The 25,891-nt window shown below is 40.2% G+C and overlaps 1 protein-coding gene across 5 annotated transcripts in view; it reads right to left on the bottom strand.

The window, feature by feature from the left end:
• The window catches only part of LOC133503188 (carboxyl-terminal PDZ ligand of neuronal nitric oxide synthase protein-like), a 123,824-nt gene that overhangs the window by 4,361 nt on the left and 93,572 nt on the right, over positions 1-25,891 (bottom strand). For all 5 annotated transcript variants that reach the window (XM_061824506.1, XM_061824507.1, XM_061824508.1 and 2 more), the window contains 3 exons: positions 23,621-23,797; positions 5,254-5,450; positions 5,038-5,162 (listed from right to left, as the gene is read on the bottom strand). In XM_061824506.1, coding sequence (XP_061680490.1) covers positions 5,038-5,162; positions 5,254-5,450; positions 23,621-23,797 — 499 coding nt within the window. The remainder of the gene's footprint in view (positions 1-5,037; positions 5,163-5,253; positions 5,451-23,620; positions 23,798-25,891) is intronic.

Raw genomic sequence — 25,891 nt, 5'->3', positions numbered from 1 at the left:
AACTAGATGTGAAAGCTGATCTACTAACCGACAATATTGCTGCAGTTCTTTTTGCACGTAACCGGAGGAGTATATGCGAATTGATTAATTTACTATGTGCAATATGATTCCTCAGACCATATAGGAATTACGATGGGTGAGTTTGCATCTTTGAACACTATATAAACGGGCGGCAATGACCACAGTGCCAATGTATCACCAGCATAATGAGGAAGGGAGAACCTTACCACTCATGTAAACATTTTGAAATGCCAGAAACAAAAACGATTGTGACTTATTGTCACTGCAATTTTGAAGCTTCAAAATGATATAATGCAGGGGTGCTCAATGTGTCGATCGTGATCGATGTTCGATAGCGGGACAGTGTGCCAAAAAAAAGTGCTTGTATAACTTTCCTCTTACTAATCCTTGCCACTTCCTGGTCCTTCATACTTGCCCCTTCTAGTCTTCCTTCTTACTCATTTTCTTCATCAACTTCTCAAAGTATGATTTCCATCTATTTAGCACACTACTGGCACCAGTCAACACATTTCCATCTCTAACCTTAATCACCCTGACCTGCTGAACATGCTTCCCATCTCCATCCCTCTGTCTGGCCAACCTGTAGAGATTCTATTCTCCTTCTTTCATGTCAGACCTGGCGTACATGTCGTCATATGGCTTTTGATTAGTCTTCGCCACCTCTACCTTTGCCCTAAATCGCATCTCAATGTATTCCTTTCGCGTCTCCTCAGTCCTCTCAGTGTCCCACTTCTTTTTTAATCTCTTTCCTTGTATGACTTCCTGTATTTTTGGGTTCCAGCACCAAATCTCCTTGTCTCCTTTCCTACCAGAAGACACACCAAGTCCTCTCTTGACAGTCTTTCTGATCACTTTGGCTGTAACAGTCCAGTCTTCCGCAAGCTCCTCCTGTTCATTGAGAGCCTGTGTCACCTCTTTATGAAAGGCCGGACAACAATCTTCCTTTCTCAGCTTCCTCCACATGGGTCTCTGCTCTACCTTTGTCTTTTTAATATTCCTACCAACAGAGTCATCATACACAGCATCATCCTATGCTGTTGAGCTACACTCTCCCCTACAACTACCTTACAGTCAGTAACCTCCTTGTCTGCATAAAATGTAATCCACAGGGATGAGAATGACGAACTTGGAAAAACACAGAAAATGTCTGCCTTGGGGGCGGGGGCTCAAAGCGCGCCCCCCTTTGAGCATGAAAATCTTTTATAAAACACACTGTTAAATGGTGACCATTGGTTATTTCTAACATTCATAATATTTTGAAAACTTAAAATATGAGTCCAAATAACCAAAATAATTTTGCCAAACTTCAGACATAAAAATGTAGACAGTGAAATTTATATCAAATAAGTACGCAAGTAATTTGTTTATATATGAGAGAGAGATCATGAAATATAAAAGTGAGTGTTCACATGCGTGATCTACAGGGATAGACCTAATTGTATTAACAGTTGTCAATTATATATTGAGAAAGTTACATCCAACTTACCTTTGTTTTTCCTGGTTTGGATATGCTCCTGGATAAGTGCACAGCACTTTACCAGGAACGTCCACTTTTGTATGTGTTTGGTTAGACATGTTGATACCGTTTTCGTTCCGATCTGCACGGTTACACTTTTTTCAAGTCATGCCCATCTGAAACAGTTTTTTACCGGTGGTTTTTATGATTTTCCCGGGCTCGATCTTCATCATTTCGCTCCAAGACTTTCGCCAAACTGGAAAACGTGCAGAATGCTCGGTAACATATGCGTACGTATGTCTATAAATTATATCTATGCAGTAGTAAACGGAATGCTTTTCTAAGAAATGTTAACAGAGTGAAAATACCGATGAAATACCACCAAAATGCTGCCGGAAATCGGAATGTTGTTGTTCTTATAAACACCAAATTTAATATAAAAAAGATAGAAATGGCGTAAACAGGTAGCAATGCCATTTTCTGCAATCACAACTGTGACTACTTTCATGACGAGCGTTGCCGATAGATCCTGGCTTCCGGTCTTGATCTCAGCCTTGCCCCGTGTCAAGCCGTACACCCATCCCTCCACACACATTTTCTCAACGAATCTACACATTTCACAACATTGACATTTTCAGCTGAAAAAAATTCAGAATTCCACGAATCCGCAGAAAATTCTCACCCCTGAATCCACCAGTTTGCTTCTACTTGCTCTCTTGTCGGTCACCCTATGTTCCTGCCTCTTCTGGAAAAAAAAGTTCACGGGTGCCATTTCCATCCATTTTGCAAAGTCCACCACTACCTGTCCCTCAAAGTTCATTTCCTGTATGCCATACTTACCCATCACTTCTTCATCACCCCTCTTTCCTTCACCAACATGTCCCTTACAATCTGCACCAATCACAACTCTCTCTCTCTCTCTCTCTCTCTCTCTCCTCTCTCTCTCTCTTTCTCTCTCTCTGGGTTGCTCAGGACTACTTCATCTAGTTCCTTCCAGAATTTCTCTTTCAACTCGAAGTCACATTCTGTCTGTCAGGCATAGCCACTAATCACATTATACATAACACCCTCAATTACGAGTTTCAGCCCCATCGCTCGATCTGCTACTCTTTTCACCACCAAGACATTCTTAGCCAGCTCATCCATTAAAATAAACCCTACTCCATTTCTCTTCCCATCTACTTCATGGTAAAATAATTTAAAACCCGCTCCTACACCTCTAGCCTTACTACCTTTCCACCTGCTCTCTTGGATGCACAATATATCAACCTTCTCCTAATCATCATGTCAACCAACTCCTAGGCTTTTCTTGTCGTAGTCCCAATATTCAAAGTCCCTACACTCATTTGTAGGCTCTGTGCATTCCTCTTTTTCTTCTCCTCTTCTTTGTCCTTGACCTACAGGAGGTGAATTTTCACTAAATTAGTGCAGGTTAACGGTGCTGGGGGTGGACATATTTAACCCGGGCCATGACCGATCAGGTATGGGATTCTTTAGATGGATGCTAAGATTTGTTTGTTAAAGTTTAAACCAGATGCCTTCCTGATACCACCCACTTCTTTTAGGACCAGCCTACAGATTGCACTGGCTTTTACCCCTGTAGGGCTGCAGTTGATGTTTTTACCAATAATAGTCCATAATAGTACATAATAATAAATACACATAAAAATAATACAGTACAGAGAATTGTCACATTTGTTGGGTTTTTGATGGAACATATTTCCTTCTACAGGATTTTTTTTTCTCTCTTTTTCGAAGATAAAGTAAATTCAAGTGCAATTTTTAATTTGGAATTGAATTGAAGAAATATGAAACTTTCACACCCATGGTAATTTAGATTCTCCAATTAACCTACCATGCATGTTTTAAGAATGTGGAAGGAAACAAGAGTTCCCGGAGAAAACCCAGCAGGCACGGGGGAACATGCAAACTCCACACATGCGGTGGGAGGCTGAAGAATACTGGTACAGACATGGTCATCAAGTGCTAGCTGGCACAAAAAATGGTGAATTTCTGTTTTATTAGAGCTCATTTACTTGTTGAGTCCCTCTATACATTTTCCTTGCTGCTTATCCTCACGAAGGTCGCGGGGAGTGCTGGAGCCTATCCCACCTGTCAACAGGCAGGAGGCAGGGTACACCCTGAACTGTTTGCCAGCCAATCACAGCCACACTCACAATCACACCCAGGGGCAGTTTAGACTGTCCAATTAATGTTGCATGTTTTTGGGATGTGGGAGGAAACCAGACTGCCCGGAGAAAACCCACGCAGGCACGGGGAGAACATGCAAATTCCACGCAGGCGGGGCCAGGATTGAACTCGGATCCTCAGACCTGTAAGGCCAACGCTTTACCAGCTGTACCACCTTGTTGATTTATTTTATTTAAATATTAGCATAGCAGATCAGCCTAGCTCCCTCGATGTGAGGATGGACTCCGGGTTCTGACCACGTATCTCGATTAGGTGGGGTGGTTTTCTCACCACCCACGATGCAGAAACGGCAATTATAGGACACTTCTGACGGTTATTGTGCATGCAAAATGGCATCAATTGACTTGCATGTGTCCACAGACAGATGCCCCTCAGAATTCTTCGCTGGGTGTGGGGCCACTCACTCATAGCAACAAATAACTCATGAATATCCAAATGGCTTGTGTCTCCCCTTACTCACACGCAGGGTTTTATAATTTACATAGCCACTCCTACCAAATTTCAGTTGGATAGCCGGATCCATGACCGCTCATGGCATACTTCCCCTCCTGTGCCCTGTCCCGCCCTGTCCAATCCTATTTTGTACTTCCCTCACATAGTGTAGCACTACTGACCCAAACAACACTCAAATCTAATTCATTGTACTAATAATACAATGTTTTACTTTCCTCATATTGTTTACAATAATTATTTAGCCTTTTTGTTTTCTTTGTTTCCCATATACGCTTTCACTTTCGCAGTTTTTTCTGTCACTCCCCTTTATAAACTTTATGATTGAGTGAATTGCTGTAATTTTCAATAAATATCCATCAGAATCCAAAGAAACCACAGTGACATCTTAAAAACTCCACTGTGACAGTAGAACTGTTAGGGCACAAAAGTGTTTCAGAGATTCTTTTCCACTTGACCTAACAGAACTGAACTGAACAGAACAAAAATAACATGGAACAAAAAACAACAGCAAAAATATACACAAAATACCTCTGACTGTAGTAGATAAGTCAAGTGAACTGTGAAAAAAAAATCGTCCCTGTTTAGCCAAGTCTTGTACCTCCAATTTGTTTGAACAAACCACCACATCAAAAGAAGAACAAACAATCAGTAATAAAAGCCGAACATTTGATGAGGTTTGGGGATTAGTTAGGTGAAGCTACATTCACATCCTGTTTGTGATTTTATTTTTTGTAATAAAACAAAAAAAACTACAACAAGTTTAAAATTATTTAACAACTAAAAAAAACCTCACCTCATTCTATACTTTCAAGCCTGCTGCTGTAACCATGTTATGATATAATGTTGAAAATGCTACGACACCAAATTTTCACACAATAATGAAATAAGTCTAATACCTGTTTGCAGAATTTTGGTTAAACTGATCCATGCAACTCCACACAGCACCAACGTTCTTGTTGACTTCGGTCACTCCAATGTCTCCAACATGGCTCGAGTCCTTCCTCCTCAACAGGTCATTCATCTTAAATGACGGAAGTAGTGAATTTCAAGTGGCTCAGTTTTTACTCTTACAATGACAACTTAACGAAATACACTTCTTGAGCAATGCTCACCTTTGCCCCGACAGCCTTGCCCAGATTAATCGCATTTTTCAGCCTCTGCTGGCCCCCAGAGGAAGGAGAATCAGAGGAACCAACACCCAGGTTAGAGTTAGGAGATGCTGGGGTTCGTTTGGGTGAGTGTTGGCCTTGCCTGGTGATGCGGGGACTCTGTTGCTGGGCAACAGAATTCTCAAACATGCTTTGATCAACTGGATAGAGAGAGGAGGAGTAAAATACATGCATGGCAGGATTAAATGCGGAATTTATACACATTGATTGGTATCACGCTCAGAGTTCATCGGTCAGTCTCAACAAAACAATGTGTATGATGTCGTCTTACTTTATTCTGGTGCTGAGGAATTTTGGAACGATGCATACTCAGCAAATTGTGGTGAGGCAATGATTGTTTCAAGCGATGTTTTGAAAGATGTAGATTATCGTTGCACTCTCCACAGAAATGTGCACAAATATTTACAATGCCTGAAAGGTTGATGATTTCTTTAAGAGCAAGATGCAAGACAAGCAATATATTATGGTAGAATACATGCACAATTAAAATGAAGCAGGAATGGAACAATAGTGAAGTGAAGCTCAGGTTGTACTGTATTCTGGGATGTAAGGACTTACCTCACGGAGAGAAAAGTTTCTCAGAAGGCAAGCAATAACACAAACACAAAGCGATTAAATTTCAGACCATTTTAACCTCTCAGGAAGGAAAGCCTACTGGGCTATTTTTGTTTAATCACAAAAATGCCCCTGATTCATGATGTATCTGGGAACAGGTGAGAGACTCTTAATGCCTTTGTGTGCAGTCTGGCACGACATACGTACACGTCAGATACAATGATGATACATTGTTCTGGCCAGATTAAAGAAGGAAAAAAATATTGCCATTTGGAATTAGATGGAGACTCAAATTCTGGCAGAGCAGGTATAACCTTGAAGCCAGCCTGCATGGACAAGCATTTTACTTCCTGTCCCCAGAGAGCAACAAAAGCACATTAGCCACAGGCCCACAGAAAATGTGATCAGGCATTTTGAATTAGTCTGGTGCAGACAACATTTATGATATAGTTCAAGGAGATATGAATAACTATCACATGCATGCATACATAACAGCCATCACATTAGTTAGTATAAGAGATATATTTGAAAGGAAACCACAGAGACAGAAACAATACAAGAAATTATTTCCAATATATTCTAGAATGTCTATCATGTGGGTGGAAGTTAACATAAACACTAAAACATGTGCTGGCATGCATGCTAACAGTGTAACAAGCATTGTGTATGAGGATACTTTGTTGGACAATTCACACAAACACATTTGCAAATGTTAGAACTCAGTGTGCACATAAGGTGCAGCCGCATTGCAAGGTGCCATGTCTAATGTGGTACCTTGTCTAATTAGAAAATAATTTAATTGTGTAAATACGGTAGACTAAAAAAAAAAAGGAGACCACAATCCGTGAATATGTGGGTCCGCGAACAGTGAAACGTGAATGGGCAAGGGCACACTGTTCTGCATCTTTAACTGTTAATGGTGGGATCAGGATGGTTTTGTAAAGCCAATGGAATGGTTTATGAAGGGTTATTTAAATGGATTTTTTAAAATGGAAAAACAAACATTTTAACAGTGTTAACACTCAGCAGTGTTTCTTCAAAATGTCCTCTGTTTTAATTGAGTCCTTGCAGTCTTCTCCGTCTTAAAACCACACGTAAGCTTTTCAGTCTCAAATTGCATGCTTGCTCCAATCTTCATTACTGGTGAACAATGAGTTAAATATGACTAAACCCACATCAGAATTTCAGTCCAGTTTAATTGTCTATGTAAAAAAAAAAAAAAAAAAAAAAGAATCAGTAAATGTATAAACACTTGATGTTTTGGTATTAATCAATATTGTACTGGTAAATGACAAACTCAACCAACACTCAGATTTACCAAAGACACTTGCACTGCACATAAAAAAACGCACATCAATAAACTAGTCGTGGTGGCTTTCTTCACAATAGTAAATCCTAATGTCCTCATTAAATAACTGCTTCATTTCAGTTTTATTGTCAGCAATAAGTGTGCAATTTGACAAGGAATATGAGCTTGCGTGACTGCTGGTGAGAATTAGATGAGGGGAAAAAATGGGAGTAATGTCCCATTTTAAGTGGTAGAATTTACTGTGGCAAATGCAGCATTTGCTCTATACTGGTCAATTTGCCATGAACAACTACACAACCTGCAACGTGCACTTCAAATGAAGGAATAGTATGTGACAAAGTGAATACGCAACAGCCAAAAATGCAATTATAAATAAAAATACAGTAACAATTATTGATGGAGTGACATAGTAAAAATAATACCATATCCACACACACACACACACACACACACACACACCACACACACACACACCACACACACACACACACACATGCATCCACACGCACGCGCGCGCACACACACACACACACACACATTGGCCCCTTCCCCATTCATGGTTCACTGTTCGCAGACCTGCATATTCGCAGATTGTGGTCTCTTTCTTTTTTTAAATTTACCGTATTTACACGATCGTAAAGGTCTTAAATTCTCTTCTAAATAGATAATGCACCACATTTGACATGACACTTTACAATGTAGTGCTCCTTATGTGCACACTGAATTCCAACATTGGCAAATGTTATGTGACTTGTCCAACAAAGTACACTTAAAACACACTAGTTCTACTGCTAGCATGCATGCCAGCAAGTGTTTTATCGTGTATGTAAGATATCATGTGAGGGAGCTCATGAGGCAGTGAGGAACAATTGCATTTCACATCTTTAAGCAAAAGAAGCTTATATTACCGCACACGCTACCTGTATAGGCATGTCATTACTGACGATGTACACAATCATGGTAGTAAATCGAAACTAAAATTATCACACCGCAGCAAACAGAGTAGCATAACTAGCAAATAATAAAATAAAAGAATGAAATAATTGACCCAAAACATGTACTTTAAACGCTATTTACATGGTCCCAGCATGCTTTAGGGCACTGTGGAAGTCCTTAGTGCTGCACCTTAGTGAGCTGTTGCGAGCTTAGTTGAGTGGAACACTCGTAAAAATCTAAAGTTTAGTTCATATCTCAGTTTTGTAGTCCAGGTTTTCGGTTCTATAGTCATTGATTCTTAGTAAAATCAATAATTCTCAAAATTTTTTAAAATATACTGCAAAACTAATGTTGTAACGTACAGTAATATGAGTACTATTTCTCTATAGAGTATTTTGTCTGAAAAATGTCAGACCTTTTATTAAAAAACCTGGTAACTCCCTTGAATTGTAAATGACAATAACATGAACTTGCCTTTAAGTTAATCATTAACTGTTAATGTGATAATAATGGTGGCTGACATTTGCATTGTAATGCATTAAATTGAAAGTTAATATTAGATATATATATTATATGTCTAATATTATATTATTTATAAAATTATTATTGTTTCAAATCCTGTGTGGAGAATGAATGTTAGTATGATAAAATGGTTCCATATCACTACAAACTACAACCTAAACAAAAATCCATCCATTCTCTGAGCCACTTATCCTCAGAAGGGTCACGGGAGTGCTGGAGTCTATCCCAGCTATCTTCGGGCAGGAGGTGGAGTAGACCCTTAAAGTGGATGGAATGTCTAATTTCTAACGCAAATTATCTCATTTATACGAAAATATATGTTCAACTGTAATATAAAATGCATAACCTTTACAATGTTTTTACCAAAAAATATCTTTATGAATTAAAGTCTGGAAACTTTGACCTAGTTTCCCGTGTCTGAAAAACACGTGTGGCTTACCTCTGACATCACTACATGTAAACACATAGTACTGCAGATAGTTTCTCATACAAGGACAGGCAGATCCATCGCGCTGTACAATGAACGTCTGGGTGGTCACGTACCTATTTACTAAATAAACGGCGTTTGCATAATTTTAAAACCAGACTGAAAACTTGGTATGTACTTTCTGGATATCGAAGCCTTTACTATTTATCAGTTTATGACTAACTAAACCAAACAAGAAATTCACAAATGCTTACCAGTCTTTGTTTCCTACACGAGGCATATCCTGCTCCCTGCGTGCTTGGCACTTTCTTCATGGCCAGCTATTTCGTCTGCATTCGAACGTGTACGCTATCTAACGTCACCAATGTGCGATCATTTTTTGCAGATAATCTAAAAATAAAAATGTTTCCTTCATAAGTGATTTCAGATTCTAATTCTGCATAAAAACTGTATAATATTAGCAAAAAGGTGCATTGAGGATCTTCCATACACTTGAACTGGTTGCCAGCCAATTGCATGGCACACAGACACAACCAATCATTTCCACTCACAATCACACGAAAGGGCAATTTAGAGTGTCCAATTAATGCACGTTTTTGGGATGAGGGATGGAAACAAGAGTCCACAGCCAAATTCCACGCAGGCACAGGGAGAACATGCAAACTCTGCACTGGTGGGACTGGAATTTTAACCCCCAACCTCAGAACTGTGAGGCTAAGGGTTTAACCGGTCGCTCCACCGTGCCGCCCCCAAACAGTAAAGAAATACTGCAATGCAATGAAAATGCAGAACATTTGATACAGGTCTTATATTGGGTATCATTAAATTGTGAAAGTGGGCAAAATGTGGCTGGTCAGTGTAATTTTATATACAGTCAAACCTTGATAGAACTAATAGGGGTGGAGGGTGGTCTGATATAGCTGACTGTTATATTGAAGCACTCAAGTAATAAAAAAAAATTGTCTAAATTTCTTAAACCAGGGGTGCTTGGTCGATTGCGGGACGGTGTGCCCAAAAAAAAAAAAAATGTCAGTCAATTTTCTCTCGAAGCTCTGCACCGCTGATTTAGTCTCTTCGCAGATATTCTGCGTTGAGTGCAAAAAAAAAAAAAAAATCCAATGCAAATTGAAAGTATAACTATATATATATAAAACTATGCATTTTATGATCAAAGCCATACATCCAGAAGCAAACGTAGACAACAACTTTACTGAGGTTCTGATTGTGATTAGATTCAAAAACAAGATATTTAAGGCGAGAAAAAAATCAATAGGATTCAGTTCAGTATTAGAAGCGATACAATTCAATTCTGGATTGGGGGCACAATGTGATTGTTAACATTTGTTCATGTAGATGTAAAACCTTGACTTTACTGAACACAATCCTATAAAACTCTCACTATTCCAAGAATGACTATGTTGTAAAGTGTGTAAAAGACAACTTGGGCAGGACGGTGTCACGACTGGTTAGTCATCTGCCTCACAGTTCCAATTCTGGCCCCTTTTGTGTGGAGTTTGCATGTTCTCCCCGTCCCTGCGTGGGTTTTTGCCAGACAAAAAAGGACAATGGATGTCATCCCCACTTGATCCACTATTGAGGACTTGTACGCAACATGAATTTGGTGCAGAGAAGACAGGATCCTTTTGGATCCTCCACATCCACAGCCAACAGCTCTTCTAGCTCCTTTCGCCGGGAAAGCACTACAGATCATTGAAAGTCAAAACTGGCAGGCTTTTGAACAGTTTTTTTTTTTCCCTTTGACAATTTACTCATTAAATTCTTGATCAACGAACCTATTTTTCTACCTTGTGCCATTGTTCGAACACTCATTCACATCCTGCTGGTCCAGTTAGTTTTAGCATTCGTAATTTATTTTCTAGACTATCGCACGATTCGTCACTTTAAACTGCTGCCTTTGCACAATTGTCATTGCACTGGTCTATAACGTAGGGTCTATAACGGGTAAAGGCACTTTGTAGAAGTTTAACACAATGTGGGACGTTAACACACTTATCTCTTACCTGTTCTAAATGAAGATTTTACATCTTGCATGACCTTTATAAGGAATACTAACCCTATTAACAGAAATGTCTCTTGTTTTTTGTTGTTGTTGCTTTGTTGTTCTTTGTTCTGAAGAACCAGGGGGGCACCGACTGCCAGAGAAAAATTCCTTGTGTGTTTTTACACACTTGGCAAATAAATCTGATTCTGATAACTGCTACGCTCTCACCAGTTCCTCCACTGTGGTGCTTTACAATATGTATCTTAAATAATATCCATCCATCCATTTTCTTAGCCGCTTATCCTCACAAGGGTCGCGGGAGTGCAGGAGCCTTTCCAAACTCTCAATGGGCAGGAGGCAGGATACACAATGAAATGGTTGCCAGCCAATCGCAGGGCACATCGAGACAAACAGCCGCACTGACAATCACACCTAGGGGCAATTTAGAGTGTCCAATTAATGCTGCATGTTTTTGGGATGTGGGAGGAAACCGAAGTGCCCGGAGAAAACCCATGCAGGCACGGATAGAACATGGAAACTCCACACAGGGCGGTCTGGGATTAAACCCGGGACCTCAGAACTGTGAGAGCACCACTTTCCAGCTCATCCTCCTTCACCGTTCATGGTGCATGCACTGTGGGCGTGATGCAGGTTTTGGCATCAAAGTTGTTGTAGACAACCTGAGAGAGCCATAAATGTCAAATATTTTAAAATGTAATTCCTAAAGAGCCATGAACTATTTTTAAAATTTAAATACAAGTGCATTTGTGCATTTTCGGTAAGAACAACATATTTAGAGTACAATAAGTCTCTGAATTCTTTTAAATAACATTGGTATGCTCAGGCATGTGATTTGACTGAATGAAAAAAGACTGAAAAATAGCCAAAGGATGATCAAAGGATAATGAAAGGATGATCACCAATTTTAACGTGCAAGTTTTATAAATTGCATTACGAATGAAATATATCTAGTAAATCTTTAAATATATGCTATTCTATTTTCAAAATGTACATAATATGATCGTTCATTATTTAGGTGCAAACCTTTATCCCAAAAAATTACAAATTCAAATACAAATTCCGCTAAGTAAACCACTAGAAGTGAAACTAAATTAAATTCGGATTTGCGTCATGGCATGCAAGCGTGCTTACATAGCACGTATATTGTATCCATTCAAAAACTTTTTCATTCTTGTTTTTGTAAATGATTGAAACTTATGAATTTGACAACAATTATTGATGTCATGTTTCATTATGAGTAAATAATCGACAAGTAATTGCTTCTGAACTCTCACCTCATGTCTGAGTAAACACACTAAGCCTGTGAGCAGTCCCTTTGAACAGTGACCAACATCAGACGTACGCACTGTGGTACATCAGTGTCATCCATTGAATCTACATGGCTCATTCAAAGATTCAGATTACACCATTTACATTCCCATCAGAACATTTTTAAGAACAATTTTGTGTTTTTGCAAACTTACAATGAAAATGCCAATGAACAAAAAAATATGCTGACCAAACCAAGCCAACTATGAACTATAAATTATACCCCAAAATTTTTTTTAACTCAAAATGATATCACTGTCTGTTTTTCTTGGTGTAAAACTGAATTATTGCTTGCAGAATATCTTTAGCAATGCATGTTGAAAGCTAAATGATGCTCCCAAACAGTTTTAAGGTTACTATTATGTTGCCTGCTATATTTAAAATACAGAATTAGCTTTATGTGCACTGTATTGTCTGTACTTTCATCCTTGATCAGGCTGTGGCAAGGTGTAGTTTTAAAATTATACACCATCTAATCCTGTACTTTCTACTTTGGCTTCAGACCAGACCATTTTTACTCAAAAAAGAGAAAATCTCATCCAGTTTCACCACTTTTTCTTCTATTATTCACATATCCCCGACATTCATTAAAGCAACAGCACTTTTTTTCTTTTTTTTTACTTTTACCATTGTTATTGAGAGTAAACAAAAGCAGCATGTCTAACTCTCTTTGCTCTACGTTGCCCAGACTGTGTGACTAACTAAAGCACTGGTGGTGGACAGTGTTTGTAATTATGAGTGTCACCCTTTAAGAGTGGAGGGGGTGGTGTCAGGTAAAATAGGAAGTAGGAGGCTGAGCAGCAGGCCGTGTACTTCCATGTTAAAAAAAAAAAGACGTCAGGCTGTGAGTCACTGCACTAGATCAGTTTTCAGGTGTGGGACAAGTGCGCAATTGCATTGGTCAAGACTACACAAAATAGGCAATGTCTTTCAATATCTATGTATTTCTACTCGTACCAAATTTTACGTGCGGGATTTTTTGTGCTCGACTGTGCATATTTGTGAGTGCGATGGCGCGTGGGCGTGCCCCTCAAATCACAGTGACTATAATTGGCCCCATAAACTGCCTCGTATACAACAAGCGTTTTCAATCAACAGACGCATATCAGATTTTCTGCCTGGCTTGCAAAAGTCAGATTGGAAAATAAAAATGAGTGTGGATTCCGGCACGGGTTATGGTCGGAATATTGCCAAAAAATGGAAACTATTTTTTTTTATCCGTGCAATTTAAAAAGACGAAATTCCACCAATAAAAGGAAAAATCACATCTGCATGCTGTTGCTAACCAATGATGACTTCTTACCATTAATGCGACTTCTGGTGCTGCATGCTTTTGCTGATGGCTTTGTAGTCTGTTTCATATAATATTACGCAGGCGTTAACACTTCCATCTGTTAAACGTGAATGTAATTCAATTTGATTTGCCAACGTGATGGTATGATCGTGAACAGTTCTTGCAAACAGAGGCATGTCTTTAATTTGTTTATCTTGTCTTTATGTGAAAGGCTGTCAAAAATTTCATTGGCAACATCAAGCATGAGTGCTTTGACATACTCCTGTCTGCAAATAACTTTCTATCCATCCAACCATTTTCTGGGCCACTTATCCTCACAAGGGCTGTGGGAGTGCTGGAGCCTATCCCAGCTGGCAACGGGCAGTCGGCGAGGTAACCCCGGAACTGGTTGCCAGCCAATCGCAGGGCACATGGAGACAGACAGCAGTCGCACTCACAATCACACCAAGGGGCAATTTAGAGTGTCCTATTGAAGCATGTTTTGGGACGTGGGAGAAAATCGGAGTTCCCGGAGAAAATACACGCAGGCACGGGAAGAGCATGCAAACTCCACACAGGCGGGCCCGGGATTTGAACCTCAGAACTGTGAGGCCAATGCTCTACAGCTGCTCTACTGTTCTGCCTGAATGGCTTTCCACTTCTCACAATTGCTAAAGCATCAGCAAAGCTATCAGAATTCTAGTCACCTTGTTGGGTCCAAACACGGAGTTACTGCTGACTAGCTTGGACTGCGGACAGTAGGTCTAGACATGCTTTCTTCCTGTCGTCACCTGCAGGACATTTGGATGCAAATGCAGTATGCCGTGTGTCAAAGTGGCGGTTTATATTTGAGCATTTCATCGTTGCAATTTTGTCATTACAAATTAGACACAGCCGAACCTTTTCTCTCCACATACGCAAAATCCTCTGTACATTCTTGTCAAAAACTGTGGTACTCAATCTTTTTTTATTGGAGCGATTTTTCTCTAAAGCATTTCCACAATTAGTTGTTCTAACCCAATCTATGTTCAGCCCTTCTGTGCCTGCGCTCATAAACTGGCATGTTGGATGGCAAACTACGGCAACCCCACTTGGAAAAACCGTCTCTGCCTAATTTGCGTTGCCTATGCGACAAAAATAACGTGCAGTATGTCGTTATCAGGGCTCTGCGAGCCATATGCAACCATCAAAAGAGCCTATTATGGCTCGTGAGACATAGGTTTTTGAGCTCTGCCCTAGCCTCTCAGGGCCCTAGCCTGGTTCATTGTTCCTAAACCGGGCTCTTGTCAAGTCCAGGCAGAATCTTCACAAGATTGCTTGCTTCTGTTGTGTCTCTCACTCAATGTTGTCAATAAAATTATCAGAAGCTTCCATACATATGACATCATCATCTCGGCATTCCAAAATTTATCAAGGAATAGAGAGAAGGTTTATGGATGTGGTGAGGGATGTCATGAAGACAGTTGGGGTTAGAGAGGAAGATGCAGGAGATAGGCTAGGATGGCAAAAGATGACACGCTGTGGTTTATTTTAGGTGGCACACGGAACCGCTGGTCCGTCACATTCTCTTTTTCCTAGTTTACGTTACACCACCTCCTCCCTCACTCTTAAAGACGTACACATAATTAAAAATATTGGAGTACTTACGGAGCCCATCAATGTGTTTTATAATGACAGTGTCCACCACCACTGGTTTAGTCAGCAATGCTGTTTATGTTTATTTTCAATATTAATGGAGAAAGTTAAACAATAAATACTGTTGTTTAAAGATGCATTGACTATTGGAGTATGTGAATACTCGTAAAAAAAAGTGGTAAAACTGGATGAGATTTTCTCTTTACTGAGTGGGAAAGGTCTGGTCTGAAACCAAAGTAGAAAGTGCAGAATGAGATGGTGTGTAATGTTAAAATTCCACCTTGGCACAGCCTGATCTAGGATGAAAGCACAGACAATACAGTGCACAAAAATCTAATTCTATATTTTAAATATAGGAGGCAACATAACATTAACCTTAAAATGGTTTGGGAGCATCATCATCATCCCCCCCCCACCCCCACCCCGTCGTCGGTACCTTGCAAGAGGCTGGGTGCTTGAAAAGTAGATCTTGGGGTAAAAAAGTCTGGGCACCCCTGGTGTACAGCACGTAGATACAGAATTGTACAACATAAGACAATTACAAATGGCCATTACGTATAAAAACAGAAAAACTGCATCCGAAGATAAACTCCTTCTCTTTCAGACATCTATTATTCGAGTGAATAACTTAAGAAAGTCTCTACGAACCTCTCCTCCGCCGTGTGTGACAGTGAGAGAAAGACAGAGAAAGATGGGACTCCGCAGACATGTGGAAACGCAACGAGCAGTTACTAGTGTGTAGAGTTAACAAGTTTAGCGAGGGCGACCAGGGAGGAATAGTGTTAAAGAGAGGACACATTCATACTGCGTGCTTAAAGGATCTAAAAAGCCTTCCTAGCAGCAAACCAGTGCTTCGTACCATTATTGTTCCCACCACCAAGGCATCTCCCCTACGCTTCCCGACGACGGTCAGGCGAGTGTCGCAGGAAAGATTAACAAAAGTTTTATAAATAAAGATTTAAGTAAATACATGCACGTTGTAATCTTGGTTCTCAAATATGTAAAGTATAAATGCTGCTTACATATCCTGTACCCAAATAAATATACATGAAAATTGTTTGGGTGTGTCTGTGGGGGAGATCCGACCTACGTCGCAATTTTTCACATTTTGGAGGGGGTTGTGGTCCACATTAACCCCGAAAAATGAGGGATTACTGTATTTAGAAACATTTTGAAAGCCACAAGACTTGCTGATATGTGAAAAAAGGAAACAAAGGGATTATGACATTGTTGAATCTACAATGCAAAGTGACATTGCACTACCATCAGTGTAAAATAATGCACAATTTCACTATCAGCACATTAATTTGATTTTCTTTTGTAAAAACTACTTTTTGTATAATAATAATCCAGTTTTATTGGCATGTTAAGTGCACTATGTATTGTGGGTAATCGAGGCGTGCATTGTAACAAATCGGTCATGGAGATTAAGCACTGTCTCACTGGAGGATTTACGGTACTTCCAGCCATCCATTTTCTGACAATCTCAACTCGGGGCAATTTAGAGTCTCCAATTTATTCATGTTTTTAGGATGTAGGAGGAAACCGGAGTGCCCAGAGAAATCCCATGCAGACACAGAGTGAACATGCAAATTCGACATAGGTGGAGCTGGGATTTGAACCCCGGTCCCAAGAACTGTGAGGCCAATGCTCAAACCTGCCCTTCCACTTTGGTGCTTTACAATACGTATCTTAAATAATATCAATTTATCCATTTTCTGAGCTGGTCATCCTCACAAGGGTTGCGGGAGTGCAAGAGCCTATCCCAGCTGTCAATGGGCAGGAGGCAGGGTACACCCTGAACTGGTTGACAGCCAATCACAGGGTGGATAGAGACAAACAGCTGCACTCACAATCACACCGAGGGGGAATTTAGAGTGTCCAATTAATGTTGCATGTTTTGGGGATGTGGGCGTAAACCAGCCATAGGAGGACGAGGAAACCCACGCAGGCACAGGGAAAACATGCAAACTCCACACAGGCGGGGGCCGGGATCGAAGCCTCGACCTCAGAACTGTGAGGCCAACATTCTAACCAGTTCCTCCACTGTGGTGCTTTACAAAACGTATCTTAAATAGTATATATCCATCCATTTTCTTAGCCGCTTATCCTCACAAGGGTCGCGGGAGTCCAGGAGCCTATCCCAGTTGTCAACGGGGAGAAGGCAGGGTACATCCTGAATTGGTTGCCACCCAATCAGAACTGTGAGGCCAACACTTTACAGCTGAGCCACCGTGCCACCCTTAAATAATATTTACGATGAAAAGTGAGAACTTTCAACTTCATTGTAGTCCGGACTGTGAGCTGATTTGATGCGCTGGACACCTGACGTCATGTAAGTCAGTGCTTCTAGTAAGTGCCTTGCTAGTTAAACAGTTGCATAAGCTTGTCACTTTTTCTTGCTCGTCACATCAAAATTACCGTTGTGGGAGCAATGGACTGTGTGTGCGTGTATGTATTGACCAATATATTTATACTTATTTTCATGTTTTTGTACACACACGGACAAACACACACACACAGTTGCCTTCATAAAGCACAATCGGGATCCATCTGTGTATCTGTCAGTTAAGACTTTTTACTGCGAATAGTGTGATTGTTTATGTCTAGGTACTTACTGCACTGTGTTGTCATGTCAATTCTGCACTATGTTGCTGATTTAACCTGAATATTTAAGCTATTACTTCATGTTGATGTAGGGAGGCCCTGTAGCTCAGTGGTTAGAGCACTGGTTTGATAAACCAGGGGTTGTGGGTTCGTATCCCACTGGGGCCTCCACTCCCTGAGAAGGGTTGCGTCAGGAAGGGCATCCGGCGTAAAAATTGTGCCAAACATATGTGCGTTCATCTGAGATGACACGCTGTGGCGACCCCGAAAGGGACAAGCCGAAAGAAACTTTACTTCATGTTGATGTAACTGTAACTTGTTTCGCGTACATTACCAAGTAATGGGTACAGTTAAGATAATGCTTTTTTGTAGTGGATAAGGGTTAGGGTCAGCTGCTGTTCTGAGAATTGCCACAGCAGAACCAACACCAGACCTTTATGCACTGGCAAAAAATAAAAAGTGATCAACAAAACAACACAGTTTCCATTATAAATAAATCTAAATTCTAACAGGAACGCTACAATGCCTTTTTGTTGTTTGTTTTTCATGTGTAAGACTCTCCTTGTGACTCGGTCAGCCTGTCAAATTTTAAACGTCAATGTGGCCCCTGAGGCAAAAAGTTTGCCCATCCCTGACCTGGATCAATCCTTCACATTTTATGTTTGCATTGTGCTATTCCCTGTCAGCATGACGACTGTTCGAAGAAACATGAATGAATGGAACCATTTGTTTGCACAAGAACTTTGTAACTGAGATGAAAGCACACAGAAAGACGTTTTAAATTGGAATCGAGTTGAAAGAAAGTGAAAGAAAGAGAGAGAACCAAGGAGGGAGGAAAAGAGAGGGCGAGAGAGAGAGAGAGAGAGAGAGAGAGAGAGAGAGAGAGGGTGAGAGTGACAGAATACACCATAATTGTTGGAGTATTTTATATTCCCAAGTGAAATTCAAAAACGGCGAACTAGGAAAACACGGTGGACAATTACGCAATACATGCTATTGACAACAAAAAAGCAACACATTTTAAGGATTCTAACTGAACAGACTTTAGCATATTAATTCTCAGAGTCATCGGCTGGTTTACAAATACCCAATATTTCGGTAGTTACTGAAGTTATTATTCAGAAGATATTTTCAGATATTTATTTTTTGCTTTTTCGGGTGATTTTCACAGCCACAGTTAATGGTAATGGCAGACAAGGTTGTATATTTTTTCAAAATATTAATAATAAGATTAATCTAGCATGTGTGATTTCAGTTATAGATCAGAAAAAGATTGGAAGTGATAATTTTGCATATTCAAATACAGCGGCTGAATGGGAAGTGGCAAACTGTACGCACAACAGTGCCAGCACAGCGTAAATGAAAGATAGTTTAACTTTTATGCTCATGAATTTTTTTTTAAAAACGCAATAAACTAAATAAAAATTATTGTTGCATATAGTCAATTCAGCAATGTAATTTTGGAGCATCTGAAGGATTTAAGGATGACTTGGTATCACTCACAAGAGGGAGTGTCATATCACCCAAGACAAAAGTCTTTTCAATCCTGCCTTTCCTTGCATCTGTTTCATTTCATTTCAGCACAATGTGACAGCTAGTAGTTGCCTCTCCCAGAGTAGTTTTCTGGTTTGTTTTCAAGTAACACTAGCTGGGCAGCTACAGAATATCCAATTCACATGCACTAGGGTAGAGTTAAAATCAAACACAATACTTTCCTGCAAGTGCTGTCTTCAAAAAAATATTGGTGCAATAGATTTATTTTCTGGATCTCAGAAATACAGTATGTTCATTTGAGTCTTCCACTAACACTTCCAGTTCTATCATTTCAAACTTAATTTTGTCATGCTACGACAAGCAGTCACTCACATTTGAAATGTGTACGGGTGTGGTCAGTCATGCCTGCAGATAAAGTTTCGGTTGTGATTAGGGATGGCCTTAAAATAATGTACTCGATTAATATAACATAACTGTAAATTAAAAATAAAATGGAAAAAAATATTTAACTAAAATAGAAAACAAAAATTTCAAACTCAGAAATTATAATTTCCAATTTCAATTGATATTAGGAGAACATGAAAACAGTATTTAAAATTTTTCATCAATAAAAATTCTTGATCTGACAAACTTTATCTGAAGAAAAGTTAAATGCACTGGCCTGTCAAGGAATAAACACGAACGGTCTATACCCGCAATGTTTTGAAAATGCTGAAAGTTTAGTTCAACATAATCGGCGTTAGTGGCAACAAGCTAGTGATACATTGTAAGAAACATTGCTGCCGTCAAACGAGATATATTGTTATAATCTAGCGTAATCTACAGCGGTATCTATCTGAGGGGGAAAGTTTTCAACTTCAAGATAACGTGTACCAAGGGTAAAATGACCGTTAGAACTTAGATCAAGTCAAAGTAAATCACAATCTTATACGTACTATAGTTACCGGGGCGGGTGGGGTGGGGGTGCACGCGTGCTACGCCGCGACTGCTAGTGTAAATAGGAGGCCGGCTTGCTAGAACGAGCCTTTATGTGCGTGGGCTCAACGTTTTGGCTACGCCTGAATCAAGCGACAAGGTAGATGATAGTCAAACGTCTTTTTGGGGGGAGGGCATGCCGTCACACGATCAACCAAAACTGGCTAGCATTGATTACCCCTGCTGTAACTGAATTTCCTTTGATAAGGCTCATTATGTTGATGACTTTCAACGTAAATGCCCTCGCAGAACGTGAAGAAGTTCTGAACATGCACTTTTGGCATCACTTGTGGACATGCTCAGTACGTTTAACTTGCATTTCCTGTTTCCGGGTGAATGCTGATTATTTTGGATCAGGCTTGATTTGTTACCAACGTTTATGAAATAAACACGTAAATTAATATCAACACTACACAAAATAAGCAACGTCTTTCAATATCTATTCTTGTAACAAATTTTACGCGCGTGATTTTTGGTGCTCCACTGTGCAGATTTGCGAGTGCGAAGGGGCACGAGCGTGATCGCCGTCGTCAAATGTGAGCGACTGCAAGTGTTCCACCTAAAATGCAAAATCTCTCCAACTATTGTTTGACCTGTTGGCCACACCGTGCATAATCTGTTAGAGTAAATGAACATGTAATTGAGAGCCCACTATTTGGGATCTTAGTAAAACAGCCTCCATGAGTCTTGACCAAGTAGCAATAACACTTGTCCACTTAGATTACACTCTTTTGTGAAAAAAAAAAAAAAAAAACTCAGAGATTAAAGAAAGAATGTCAAGTAGAAGGATACACAGCATTTCAGTGGATGTTCAACACTTAAAAAAATATCCTTATGTATTGAACGTCAGTGGACGCACCTGTGTCATTGTATGATGGTCCGAAATGAATAAAGATTGATTCCCAAATGCTCAACACAGGATGTTAATTCAAGAATTATTTTTTTTCAAGTAGTAATTTAAATAATTTTAAAGACAAGAGTAAAAGAAGCATACTGTGATTTAATGTATGTTAGGGTTTAAGTTACCGGTTCTTTTAGCTCCCAAAGAAACTGATGTTCAATTTTTCTAAAGCAATTGCAACAAATATATGTCGCATATTATCATACTCTAGTTCGACAGGATTTACTGATAGCCTATATCACAATAAGGAAACAATATTCAAGAGCTTTGGTAATCATTGGTATACAAATGTACGTCTGTCCATGTCATGTATTATCTACACTGAACAACTTTTGTTTTTGTTCCCATTTTTCATGAGCTGATTCCAAGATCTGAAACTTTTTCAACATTACACAAAAGGCCATTTCCCTGAAATATTGTTCACAACTCTATCTAAATCTATTCTAAATCTGTGTAAATTAGCATTTCACCTTTTTTTTAATTTATCCATCCCACCTCACAGGTGTGGCATATCAAGAAGCTGATTTAACAGCCTAATTATTGAACAGGTGTAACAATTGGCTGGCCACATTAAGATGTCACTCTGAAATGTGCAGTTTTATCATCCAGCACAATACCACAGGTGTCGCAAGTTCTAAGGGAGAGTGCAATTGTCATGCTGACAGCAGGAATGTCCACTAGAGTCCCGTGAGTTAAATGTTTCTTTTCTCTACCACAAACTGTCTCCAAGGCCTTTCAAATGATTTGGTAGTACATCCAACCAGCCTGACAACCCATGACCACGTGTAACCACACCAGCCCATGACCTTCACATCCAGCATGATTGCCTCCAAGATTGTCTGAGACCAGCCATTTGAACAGCTGCTGCAACAATTGGTTTTCATCACCAATTTAAACTGTCAGAAACCATCTCAGGGAAGCTCATCTCCATGCCTGATGCCCTCATCAGGTTCTCGACTTGACTGCAAATTGTCATCGTAATCGATTTGAGTGTGCAAATGCTCACATTTGACGGCATCTGGCATGTTGGAGAGGGGTTCTCTTCGTAGATGAATGCCGCTTTTCACTGTTCAAGGCAGATGGCAGACAGTGTATGTGACATTGTGTGGGTGAGCGGTTTGCTGATGTTAACATTGTGGATTGAGCGGCCAATTGTGACACTGGGATTATGGTGTGGGCAATCGTGTTATGTGCAGCAAACATGTTCATTTCATTGATGGTATTTTGAATGCACAGAGATACCATGACGAGATCCCGAAGCCCATTGTTGTGCCTTTCATCCATGACCATCACCTCATTGTCCAGCATGATAATGCAGGGCCCCGTGTTGCAAGGGGAAATATCCTAGTTCTGGCATGGCTGGCATTCTCCGGATGTCACCACTTGAGCATGTTTGGGATGCCCTGGATCGGTGTATACAACAGCATGTTCCAGTTTCTGCCGAGATCAGGCAACTTCGGACAGCTATTGAAGAGGAGTGGACCAACAATCCACAGGCCACAATCAAAAAGGTGATCAATTCTATACGAATGAGATGTGTTGCACTATGTAACGCAAATGGTGGTCACACCAGACACTATTTTCTGACCCCAAAGATGCTGACAATAAAGCAAAACTGCACATTTCAGAGCGGCCAGCATAAGGCACTCCTGCGCATTACTCACACTGTCCAATTGACATCTTGATATGCCATACCTGTGAGGTGGGAGTGATTAGCTTGATAAAGGAGAACTGCTCACAAACATGTTTAAACAGGTTTGGGAACAGTATTTGAGGGAAAGGACCTTTTGTGAATGTATAAAAAGCTTATGATCTTTGATCTCAGTACACAAAAAAATAGAAGTACAAACAAAAGTGTTGCTTTTATATTTTGCTCAAAATATATTGTTGTTGCAATGACTGACAGAAATCATCTCTTGCTGTTGGCGTCTCTGAATTTAATTCAAGCAGGACTGCATTTTATGGTGTTATTTCATCTCCCAGAGAGTTGGGAGTTGCCTGTTTGGTAAGAACTTTTAGCCATTTCAGGGTTACTGCCCCTGTTCCCCAACCAAAGAATTTCAACACCTCCTCCTCTTCCTCTCCTTCATCTTCCCTCCCATCACTGTCATCTGTGTTTGACTCGTACTCTGAGACAATGCCTGACTCTCGAAAACTGCTAAAGTCTTGGCACCGCAGAGAGTTTCCATTGCAAGATGATAACTTTATGTCTTCAAACATCTCTGTCACCTCACACTTGTTGGTTTTAAGAGGAGGGGGAGGCACGGAGAGGAGAGGTGGTGGAGGCCCTGGGGGACCTGGGAGAAAATGAAAACAATCCAGATTTAGTAGATGTTGCTCCCTACCTAGTGGGCTTCCCAAACTCCCATTGGAAGATGCAAATGCCTTCATGGCCCTGTCAGTGGTGCAAAGATGCGGTAGCTTCAGGGCAGACACTTCCGGTTTAGGGGTAATCGGGTCACAGATTACTGGGGGCACTGCTGATCGGAAGGTGATTTCCAACAAACTGTCCTGGGATCCCACTGACAAGCAAAGAAAAAAAGAGATGAGCAGTCATAAAATTTAAAGACCCAATTAAATCTTTTTTTCATCAATACATTAAATATGTTTTCTAATAAATGATAAAAATGTCAGGTTTATGCAGCCTTTGTAGTCAGAGACAGCTTCAGTGACATGGTCAGTGATTTAGCGTCCGGTGATAGCAGGGCTCACACAACCCAGGACATTTAAAATAAAATTTCTCAAGGAAGGAAGACAAGAGGAACTTTTGCTCGCGAGGAGAACGTGGGATGTGTCTCTTACACCATCTCCAACCCGTTGTAATTACTGCTCCATGTCTCTGCTTTTTTATTTACTTGGCAGTCCGAAACATAACAAACACAGCAATAGATAGACAACATAACAGTAAGCAGGTGTGTGACAAGCAATGCAAACGCGAGTCAATAAACAACGTAACTGAGGCAAATAAAGATAAATGAGTCGAGGCGTGTCCTTCATTGACTTCATTGTATCGTATCTCGGCGAGTCGGGCCACGTTCTTGTGTCACATGTTAGTGACGTCTTCTCTCTGTCTCGGTCTTGTGATGTCATCTTTGTCATCCTGGTCAGGACGCCTCTGTCACTACAGGAGAGCGCTTTCCCGGACGTAATGTTAGTGAGTATTTCTCCGTTGCATCCTATTATTCAAGTATTTAAAGCCTGGGTGTCATTCCTATAAACATTGTAAAATAGATATTGTCATGACAAATAAATCCAACATTATTCACTTCAATGTCTATGCAAAAAAATAAATGTGAGCGGAGAGCGCGTCATCCATGCGCAAAGTTGCAGATGTGTCATTCTACGATATCCAACTGGTCGCCATATTGGCTGCGTCCTCCATCTGTGACGTCACCCGGACATTCGTAAATGAAAACACGCGGTGCATCCTATCTATGGGAGACAACCGCGCCCCGTCTGACACGGAAGCTCTTTTCGAAAAGTAGAACACTATATAAATACGAAATATAGGAGAAGGCGCAGCCTTCGCAGAAGCAGTGACCGAAGGCTAACACGAAGGAACAACGAGCTACCTTCCCGGAGGTAAAACTAATGGAAACAAACGAGTCCACTAGGGGGCACCTCTGTCCTGTATGTCACTTCCTGCTTCTTCTCAAAAACAAATCCCTTGAGAGGATTTTCATGGCGGGAGTTACAAAAAGCTGTATACGTCAAAATCATGTTTTGTGGTGAAAAAACACATGGGACCATATTGGCTGTGGGTTTTTCATTCATAATATACCAAAAATCATCCATTTTATGACACTTGACCTTTAAGCATTATGGATTGAAAGAAAACCCCGAGAGCTAACTATGTACTATTAAGAAAAAGAGCATTTAAAAGCAAACGAGAGTAAATATCAGATAATTATGTACAATTAATCCAACAGAAAACATGTTAGAAAAATACAACAATATAGTACTGAGCTGTTGAGATACGTCGCAGCTGACTATAGCTGACTCTAGGAGAGAGGCGGAATACATTCTGAACTGGTAAAAGCCAATCGCAGGGCACACATAAACAAGCAAGCATTCCCAATCATATTCACACCTACAGGCAATTTAAAGTCTTCAATTGGGTGACCATGCTTGTTTTTTTTTTTTTTTTGGTGGGAGGATGGAGACCGGAGTACCCAGGGAAAAGCCATGAAGGCACGAGGACAACATGCAAACACACAGGTGAGGCTAGGTTTGAACCCGGGTCCTAAAACTGTGAAGCAAACATGCTAACCACTAACTGCTGTTTCACCATGCTCAGTGTTAAATTGTTTTTTAGAAGTTTGAAAATAGGGTTGGACAACAGAGACATTCTTGCAAAATCTTCAATTTTTTTGCAGCATAATAGCGAAATGCTGCTTCTTCATGTTTCCTTAGGAGTTGGCAGCAATCCACGATTAGACCTGAGTCAGTCGATCTCAGAGCTCTACTGGGTTTGTATTCTGTAAGCATTTCTTTCAAGTATTCAGGACCTAAACCATTTAGTGATTTATAGACCAGCAGCAGAACTTTAAAAAATATTCTAAAACTGTCTGGAAACCAATGTAAAAACTTTAGAATTGGAGTTATATGCTGTGACC

Source organism: Syngnathoides biaculeatus, chromosome 7 (assembly GCF_019802595.1).
Source record: "Syngnathoides biaculeatus isolate LvHL_M chromosome 7, ASM1980259v1, whole genome shotgun sequence".
NCBI lineage: Eukaryota > Metazoa > Chordata > Actinopteri > Syngnathiformes > Syngnathidae > Syngnathoides > Syngnathoides biaculeatus.
This window is presented reverse-complemented; position numbering and strand designations above follow the sequence as displayed.